The following is a 10,014-nucleotide window of genomic DNA, read 5'->3' on the forward strand; positions in this document are numbered from 1 at the left end:
GGCTCAGACGTTTACATGCACATGCTTAATATTCAAATCAAATCATCAAATCAAATCAAATTTATTTGTATATCGCTTTTTACAACGGATGTTTTCACAAAGCAGCTTTACAGAATTTCGGAAAAGACAAAGTTTTAACAGGACTGTAAGAATGTACAGGTTTGAAGTGGGTAGCAGGAGGGCTCGGCAGTCGGTCATCCTTCAGTGTCCAGCCGGACATATGGGTGATTGTATACTCGGAAAGAAAGCAGGGAGATGGAATTAGTTTTATTCTATTCGTTTGTACATAAACAGGGGATGTGAACATTTCCAGAGTGTGGCTAACGACTCCGGCAGATCTGACTGTGACAGCTTAACTAAAAGGAGAGAACCAGAAGGACACACAGACACGGCAGCACTCTGAGACAGTTTGGCATCCCTCCACTCCACCGTCCACAAACTTGAGTGCCCGCTTGCGAGCAGCGGGACGACAGCACCAGCGTCTCAGTTTACTATAATTCCCTGTGTCCATGGACCCCTGGATCTGCTGCCTTTATCTAAGGGGGAACATTACCTACCAAAAGCTAAACTGAACAAGTGAGTTTTCAGCCTAGTTTTAAAGATTGAGACTGTGTCTGAGTCCCGAACAGTTTCTGGAAGATCATTCCAGTAGTATTCAGTAACATTGCCTTTAAATTGTTTAACTTGGGTCAAACATTTCGGCTTGCCTTCCACAAGCTTCTTACAATAAGCTGCGGGAATTTTGGTCATTCCTCCTGACAGAACTGAGTCAGGATTTTAGATCTCCTTGCTTGCACATTCTTTTTCAGTTCTGCCCATAACTTTTCCATGCGATTGAGGTCAGTGCTTTGTGATGGCCACTCTATTGCCTGTACTTTGCTGTCCTTAAGCCATTTTGTCACAACTTTATAAGTATGCTTGGGGACACTGTCCATTTGGAAAACCCATTTACGCCCAAACTTTCAATTTTAACAAGATTGTTTGCTGTTGTTCTTGGATTCATTTGTATTTTTCAACTTTGGAAGTCAGAACACGTCTCCTATTTGAATACCGCCTTCGCTGCATGGTCCCATGGTGTTCAAACTTGTGTATTATTGTTTGAACAGATAAACACGGTACCTTTAGGCATTTGGAAACTGCTCCCAATAATAAACCAGACTTGTGGAGGTCCACGATTCTTTTTCCGTTGTCTTGGCTGATTCCTTTTGATTTTCCTATGATGTTAAGCAAAGAGGCAAGTAGGCCATGAAAGTAGGCCTTCAAATACTGCCACAGGTTCACCACTAATTAACTCAGATGATGACAATTATCCTATCAAAAACTTCAAAAGCCATGATATCATGTTCTGGAATTTAAAGTTATTTAAAGGCACATTCAACTTGGTGTATGTAATCTTCTGATCCACTGGAATTTGATATGGTGAAATGTCTGTGAAATAATCTGTAAACATTTGTTGGAAAAATTGCTTGCGTCATGTAAAAAGTAGATATCCTGAACAACTTGCTAAAGCTATAGTTTGTTGACACAAAATCAGTGGAGGGGATAAATATAAGTTTTAATAACTTTAACTTGAGTGTATGTAACTTTTGACATTAACTACATGTGTAAATGTGTTGGTTTTCGTGATGTCATCACAAAAATAACACATTCAAAATGGGCCGTTTTTAAAACTTAGTTGAAATAATTGGACTTAATGGACTAGAGAGTTAATAATATGTTTTTAATCTTTAACAGTGTCTGTGCATTGCATCAAAATTTTAATTTCAGTAAGTGGGTAAAGACTTAATTTTCCATAATATGGGTCATTAGAGTAGATAATAAAAACCCTGTAGTCTAGATGGAGTGTGTTGAGTTGAAGTAACTTAAAATGTACCATTGCAACACACTATGATACATGTATTTTCTGTAATTAAACTTATTGGAGATCCTTTTGAACCCTGAAAGATACAGTTTATGTGAGAGTGTACAAATATTCAACATGTCATTGACTCTAAAACCAAATGTTCCATAATACAGTATTCACAAATGCAGCAGTTCTTCTGAGCTACTGCAAATTTTAGCTACTTTGGGGGCTACAGCAGAACACACAGCCTATTGAATGTATTAAACTCTCTCACATCAAAATAGGGACAGTGAGCACTCTTCAAAGCTGAGACCGTACATCTCTGTGATGGAAGAGATGAGGCAACTGTGGTTATAGTGCTCAAGACATTCAGATTGACTTCATTCAGATTTGATCATTTGCTGAAATGTCTGTCTATGTAAGAATGTAGCTCAAACTGAAAATGACAGGGTTTATGGGTATTCCAGGAAATGTTATTACACTTCAACTCTGCGTTTGTTTTTTGGGTCAAGCTTGGACCAGTGAAACTGCACATGGGCTGCAACAGCGATAGAGTTACAGTGCACTCTGGTGTTCACAAGTGGGAGTGCAATATAAATAACTTGTTTAATCTACCGTCATAAACATGTCAGTTAATAAAATGACATTCAAATCAAATCAAATCAAATCAAATTTATTTGTATAGTGCTTTTTATAACGGATGTTTTCACAAAGCAGCTTCACAGAATTCCAGAAAAGACAAAGTTTTAACAGGAATGTAAAAAATGTAAATCAATTTCAGAATGAGCACATATTCACAAAACATAATGAAGCTGGTAAAGTAAAACATGAAAACTCTTGTCTGTGTATGGTTTTTGTTTAAATACAGGTTAAAGCAGATAAATCACTGCTTTGTCTTTATTTCCATTTTAGTAATATTTAAAATAGATTTATTAATAAATATAAATATTGTTGAGTTTCAGCCCTTTTTTGATTATATTATTGTACTTTTGTACAAACTAATATATTATTACTGTAAAAAGTTGTACTTTGGAGCAGTTTAGACTATTTAATGTTTTCCCAGAAGATATATTGTTTGGTACAAACTGGCCCATGGACTGCAGATTCAACTGTGAGTGAGTAAACACACAGTGTACATACTGCATTTCTTTTGCTTAGGCTTCTCTTTTTGTATTCATAGCTTTTTGTTTTTTCCTTGGCCCTGTTTTGGCCTTTTTGTGGTCTAAAGCATAGATTATCTCTGCACTCATTTAGCACATACTGTAGATAGCATCTTTAGACAGAAGCGGTCTGTTGGTGACTGTGTAGTTCTTCTCGAAAACCCTGTTTGTCCAGGCACACTGCAGAATGTGCCATGTCATCCAAATCCAGTAAAATGTGCTTTATTATTGTCTGTGAGAGAGGAATGTAACTGTATTTGGAAACTGTTTGTGGAACAGCTGTGAAAACATAGGCTCTGCTTTTCTATTTGTATGGAGCGGCAAGCACTTAATCTTCAGCCATATATATCAATGAAGATCTGTCTCCATTTCGGGGAGGATGTGTGCCTCTTTCGTGTCACATTATCTACCCATCACTCTCTTCTTTTCTCTCTCACTTTTCCCTTATGAACATCAATCTCATTGGCCTTGTTTAGCCATTAAGTGATAGAGAAATAAGTGGTAAATATTGTTTGGGCCAGTGTCTAATTAAGAGTATGGGCCAGTGTCACTGTAGCCCATGCTGTTGTTGCACGCACTGTGAGGATAGTAGCACAGTAATAATGCAGTGGACACTATATTTGAGTATTGTCCTGTGTAAGGAGATGAACACTCTTGTGTTTGTTTGTATTTCAGAGTGAAAATGCCAAGGCAAAGGAGAAAGACTTGTCTTTGGAGCTTAGCCGGATTCGAGAGGAAGTGGGTAAGTCCTGCTTTTTTCTATCAGCTTGTCTGAGCACTACAAGTAAATAAAGACTTTTATTCTAATAGGCAAAAATAATAAAGAAGGTCTTTAGCCTGTTAGCGCTAGCTTGAAGTCAATGTAAATAGGGAAGCTGTGGGCTGGAGGTTACAGAACCCTGTGACCGGAAAGTTGCCGGTTCGATCCCCAGATCCGATAGTACATGACTGAGGTGTCCTTGAGCAAGACACCTAACCCCCAACTGCTCCCCTGGCACTGTGGATAGGGCTGCCCACCGCTCCGGACAAGTGTGCTCACTGCCCCCTAGAGTGTGTGCTCATTAGTGTGTATGTGGTGTTTCACTTCATGGATGGGTTAAATGTGGAGGTGAAATTCCCCCACTGTGGGACTAATAAGGCTCACTTAATCTTAAAGGAAAACTGTAATGCTTTTTTCTGTTCCGTTATCTATGGATAGGAGCTTTTTTGCATGATGATACAGTACTGTGAAAAAGTCAGAGCTCACTCTTCATTTATTTAATTTTGAGTCATAATGGCCTTTAAATACAAGTTATTAATTTATCAGGAGATATTTCTGAGGAGATTAGATGTAAGATATATTTGCCTAAAGAGCGGGAAAGTCAAAGGAAAATAAGTGAGAAAAAGAAAAAGTTTCCTAAACTGCAAGACCTCCAAAACTGTCGCCCTCAATATAAATAGTACCTTAATCTTTCCTCAAAAAAATGAGAAAATAAAGCTTCACTTTTGCTTCAGATCTAAAAATCCACAGATGTTTCTGTCCCTCTTTCCACTGTGAGAAGACAGCCCAGTGCAAAGGGTCTGAAAGGATGAATAGCTGTTAAGAAGTAGTTACTGAGAAAAGGGGGGAAAAATTACAAATCAAACAAAGAAGCTGTGTGACCAGCCGAGAGTCCGGACCTCAACAACACTGAATGAGTTTGGAATTACTTTATCATAAAAAGCAGAAAAGGCAGCCAACTTCTAAGACTGGACCTTGAACGTATGAGTATAAAGTGGTCACACTAAATACTGAAAAAAATATATTTAGTTATTGGAGATTCTGTGTTCTGTGTCATTTTCTATGTCAAATATGTTATACTGACATTAAAAAATGAATAACTTGTACTTAATGGTTAGTTTGATGGGAAATTAAATAAATAAATGGTCTCTGAATTTTAGACAGCGCTGTAGTTGGGATGGTGGGAGAGGTGAAAATATTACTGCTTAATATTATTTCCCCCTACCTGGTGATGCAGGGAGATGCAATCTTTTTTTTAAAGTGTGAGCATAAACATGAATTAATAGGGTAAAATATGAGGTTGAACTGAACAGAATAAAACCTCTGTAAGTCTCTCCTGTAAGAGCATTTATTAAATACCATAAATGTAAGCATATCTGAGAGCTGAGTCTCTGCTGTCTGCGCCTCCTGGTGGTCAGACTGCACAGCTGCACGCTGGAAGCTGTTACAGCAGGAGAGGGCTGAGCTGGAGAAGAGTTTTGAGCAGAAGCTGAAGGAGCTCCAAGAGCAGCAGGAGTGTGAGCTGGCGGCTCTGGAGGAGGAGCTCAGGACCCGTCACGCCTCTGACACGGACCACCTGAGAGCCGAGCACCAATCACAGGTGGAGGAACTTCGAACCCAGCAACAGGAGCAGGTGTGTTTGTGCAGCATATGTGTGTTTTCTGACCTGTGGTTTTCATTTTTCAAAAGCACTGATTGGTATCACTTCTCACCAAAGGAGCACCATTTTTCAATAAAGGCTCACTGGTTAGAGCACTAGTTGTAAATAGTCTCACCAGTTGGAGGACCAGTTTACATAAAGTTGTACTACTTAGAGTACCAGTTTTCATTGAATAAAGTCTCACCAGTTAAACCACTAGTTTCAATAAAGTCTCATCAATGAAACCACTACTTTTCAAAAACAGCTCACCAGTTAAACCACAACTTTTCAAAAAAAGTCTCAGTAGTTAAACCACAACTTTTCAAAAAAGTCCCACCAGTTAAACCACAACTTTTCAAAAAAGGTCTCAGTAGTTAAACCACAACTTTTCAAAAAAGTCTCACCAGTTAAACCACAACTTTTCAAAAAAAGTCCCACCAGTTAAACCACAACTTTTCAAAAAAAGTCTCACCAGTTAAACCACAACTTTTCAAAAAAAGTCTCACCAGTTAAACCACAACTTTTCAAAAAAAGTCTCACCAGTTAAACCACAACTTTTCAAAAAAGTCTAACCAGTTAAACCATTGCTTTTCATTAAAGTCTCTCCAGTTAAACCACTACTTTTTAATAATGTCTTGGGATTCACGTTTCAATAAAAATCATGGGAAACCTGAGCTTTAACTGATGAGAAGCCTCAACTACAGATGTTAACATAGTATCTCAAGGGTCTGTCAATTTAAAGTATTAAATGATCATCTCCAGCCTGAACATCTGTTTCAATATGCAGATTGAGGAGTTAACAGCTCAACATGAGTCTTCTTTAGAAGACCTGAGGACAATGCACAACATCACCATGGCAACGTTGCAGGAGGAGCATGCCAGGACCATGAGAGGTGTGTGGACTGCTGTTTCACTAGTTGCAGGGTGCAGGTGTAGTGTGTACTGCCAGTGTAGTTCTGCACATGATGATTGTTCTCATCTCTTGCTTGTGTTGTATCCTGTTCTCAGACCTGAGAAAAGCTCATGAGCAGCAGAAAGCCACGCTAGAGGACGACTTTGAGAAGCACAGACTCTCCCTTCAGGTAAGGTCAAAGACATGATTTTTTCACAACCGCGCTTAACGTTTAATGAAAGTTTTTATTAGAGATTTTATTCCAAGTAATTTATTTTGGTCCATTCATCATGAATTTTTCATACAATACAATATTTTTTGGACAGCACTTACATAATAAATGCAGTTATTCCAACAAGTTGCCACTACAGAAAGTAATGGTTGAGTATAGCTTCTATTATTTTATTCCAGTATCAGTAATAGTGGCTGACAGGACACAAGAAAAGAAATCAAGAGATGGCACGATAGTTTTGTTACACCATTTTTTAAACATGTAATAGTCAATAAATGAATTGAAATTTATTAAAACGACAGTTTGTTGAAGGCCTAATATCAGATCACGCTTCATTAAACTCAACGTGATGTTGGAAGAGGTTTAAATTGAAGTGTGTGTTTCAGGATCAGGTGGACACGCTGACATTCCAGAACCGAACTCTGCGAGACAAAGCCAAGCGCTTCGAGGAGGCACTGAGGAGGAGCACAGATGAGCAGATAGTGGTACATGACCCTTAATTCACACCCACAAGTAGTTGTATAATTTGACTTGCACAGAGAGTGTGCATCCGTGATTTGTTTGTGTATGTGTGCTGTGCAGGACGCTTTAGCTCCATACCAGCACATTGAGCAGGACCTGAAGAGCCTGAAGGAGGTTCTGGAAATGAAGAACCAGCAGATTCATGACCAGGAGAGAAAAATCTGCCAGCTGGAGAGAGTGGTAAGCTCTAAAATAAAGTATGAGCATTTTGAAAGTCATTCCAGAGCATAAATTATCTTTATGAATTTTTAGAAGAATCTTTAGAAACTTTTGAACTGCGGACATTAGAAATCTAACATCCAAATGTCTAATTTCCAGTTTCGTCTAATGTTTATGAATCATCTTTAAGCCTCATCTTCTCAGTAGATGTCAGAGATAGTGTAGACCATCTGTGTTCTGCTGAGCAGGGGAGGTGTGTAAAGTGTATAAGAATTTAATGGGGAGCCCTGTGGTCACCTGATCCTTTGAGCAGGCCCAAAAGAATGTGTACCTGGAGGAGAAGGTGCAGGTACTACAGCAGCAGAACGAGGACCTGAAGGCTCGCATCGACCGCAATCTCGTTCTGTCCAGGTAGCCTTTGCAATTTCACTATGAATCACTAAAATTATTAATAAAAATGCAGTGCATACCTTGAGAGATGAAAGTATTAGGAATACAATTAAGTTAAAAGACATTTAAAACAGTGTATGGACCCCCAGTGTCCCAAGTGGAAATTATACCTTTGCATGATGTGTTTGCTCTCATAGGCAGCTGTCTGAGGAGAACGCCAACCTGCAGGAGTACGTGGAGAAGGAGTCCAATGAGAAGAAGCGCCTGAGTCGGAATAATGAGGAGCTGCTGTGGCGTCTGCAGACCAGCCCCCATCTCTCACCCTCTTCCTCCCCCAGCCACAGGGCCTTCTTCCCCGGACCTGACATCCCACCCTACCCCTATTCCCCCGGCCCTGGAACCCCTACCCACTCCTTCTCACCTGGACCATGCACCCCCACACACAGAGTGGTCTCTCCTGGTCCGGAGACCCCCACCCACAGAGGCTCACCAGCAGCACGTTGCTCTCCTGCACGCGTCCCAAACGCCAACACACTACCCAGATAAGCTCTACAAAGCACAGCAAACCACTCGGCTCTTCTTTCTTCTCCATGTTTTATCACCCATTCTTCTGTACTGTTACTTCTTAAGTGCTGTACTTTTTCAATGTTCTATAAGTGTTTCTCAGTGGTGATTTTGATGAAAAAATGCTTAGAAATTAAGGTTTCTATCAATTTCCATATGTTCCTATGCAGGAATCTGTCCCAAGTTAATAGTCACGAATGTCAGACTTGTATAATATGAAATAGCGGAGTGAACAGATGCTCATTTACACAGATAACCAAAATCTGAGTTGTTGAAAAAAGGTCTGTACAAAACCTGAAATCATAAATTCAAGTAACAATAGATGTTTGGTATGCGCTAATAGACAGTTGAATGTCCCAAATGTGCAGCTCCCAATGTCTCAATGGCCTTCACATAGCATTAACTAGGATACGTTATCAAAGCTAAATTTTGAAAGGTCTAAGGGGAGAAAAAAGAGCATAAACTAGAAATTCTGTAACAGCTTAAATACAGTGGTGTTAGGCTCAGTGTTTAACCATCTCAAAATGCCGATATCTTACATTTTTCTTCTATTTTATCTTTGTATCTGAGGTCCACTTATGATGTTTTTATCTTTTATGTCCAACAAACAGTCATAATTTAGTCTGGACATATATTATTCCTCAGAATTGAACAGGCTGCTTTTATTACCATACCTTTAAGACTGATTATATGTAAATGATCTGTGTTCTGATTGGCCGCCCTGTGTTGTGCATCACCCATAAAGCAGTCCTGGCTGAATCATTACTTATAACTTTAGTGTAAATGGGCAGGGCTAAACTGCTGTTAGGTGAGTAGGGGATGTGTGAATGTATTGCTTTTTCATGACATCACAAAAAAAAAAAAAATTTAAAACAGGCCACTTTTGCAGCTAAGTTTCCATAAATAGAATGTATTGACCTCCAAGTGAGCAGTGTGTTTTGAAACTTTAACAATATTTACATAAAACATCAAATTCATCAAAAAATTAGGAAAATTTGGTTTTCCATGATGTATTAAATTATGATAAAACGATTCACTATGTGAGGTAAATTATACAATTCACCTACTTTTTAATGAAAAAAGTAATGTATTGAATTTAGGTGATTCAAATGTGTCCATTATTTTCATACAAATAAAATATAATACATCAACACAGCTATTGCCAAAAGTAAGGACGTAATGTGATATATTTTCTTCGTATGCAAATGATGTACCTTGAATCACATAAATTCAGTGCACTTAACTCTTTTTGAATGTCTCTCTAATGCCATCCTTTACAATACTAAAACTGAGGGTCCTTTCACTTCAGGAGAGGCCTTAGATATCTGCTCCACGCTCTGTCAGTCTTCTTACTGATCTATTCACCAGCAGTTTGTCTGGACTCTGAGGGAATCGTAGTCATTCTCTTCATGATGATATTAGCCACTATATAGAAGTGATTCAGAAACTGTTTTTATTCTGAGACCTTTGATGAATATTCTTGGGACATGTTTGGAGTCAACTTTGCCTGAAGGCTTTGCTGCATTAAGTGAATTTTTCCTCTTGCACAATGATTTGGCACTGATTTTGAGAGAAACCTCCGATGTGCAAAGACATGGTTTAGCATGTAGGTCGGTTGAATCCTGGTATTTTGTGGATTCTGCTGAAGAACACACTAATCATTTTATTACCGCATGTCATCATGTATCATGCAAATGGCACTGAACAAGCATCTTTTGGATGTCTATTTTATGTGTAAGATTCTCAACACGTGATTGTTTTGTCATGTGTATCCAGGTCTTTACACTGGTCTGCCTAAGTCTCTGACACCCTGCCCAAGCCAAAAGTTACAATCAGAGGTTGAAGAACAAATA

At 38.9% G+C, this 10,014-nt stretch overlaps 1 protein-coding gene across 3 annotated transcripts in view; it reads left to right on the forward strand.

The window, feature by feature from the left end:
- The window catches only part of mtus2a (microtubule associated tumor suppressor candidate 2a), a 117,509-nt gene extending 108,416 nt beyond the window's left edge, over positions 1–9,093 (forward strand). For 2 of the 3 annotated variants that reach the window (XM_017681806.2, XM_037547378.1), the window contains exons 8-15: positions 3,679–3,745; positions 5,182–5,396; positions 6,190–6,295; positions 6,411–6,484; positions 6,913–7,011; positions 7,109–7,228; positions 7,518–7,618; positions 7,795–9,093. In XM_017681806.2, coding sequence (XP_017537295.1) covers positions 3,679–3,745; positions 5,182–5,396; positions 6,190–6,295; positions 6,411–6,484; positions 6,913–7,011; positions 7,109–7,228; positions 7,518–7,618; positions 7,795–8,143 — 1,131 coding nt within the window. In that variant the 3' untranslated portion in view covers positions 8,144–9,093. The remainder of the gene's footprint in view (positions 1–3,678; positions 3,746–5,181; positions 5,397–6,189; positions 6,296–6,410; positions 6,485–6,912; positions 7,012–7,108; positions 7,229–7,517; positions 7,619–7,794) is intronic. The other variant, XM_017681815.2, reaches the window with a different exon arrangement.
- Positions 9,094–10,014: the final 921 nt, after the last annotated feature.

Source organism: Pygocentrus nattereri, chromosome 18 (genome assembly GCF_015220715.1).
Source record: "Pygocentrus nattereri isolate fPygNat1 chromosome 18, fPygNat1.pri, whole genome shotgun sequence".
Classification (NCBI taxonomy): Eukaryota; Metazoa; Chordata; class Actinopteri; order Characiformes; family Serrasalmidae; genus Pygocentrus; species Pygocentrus nattereri.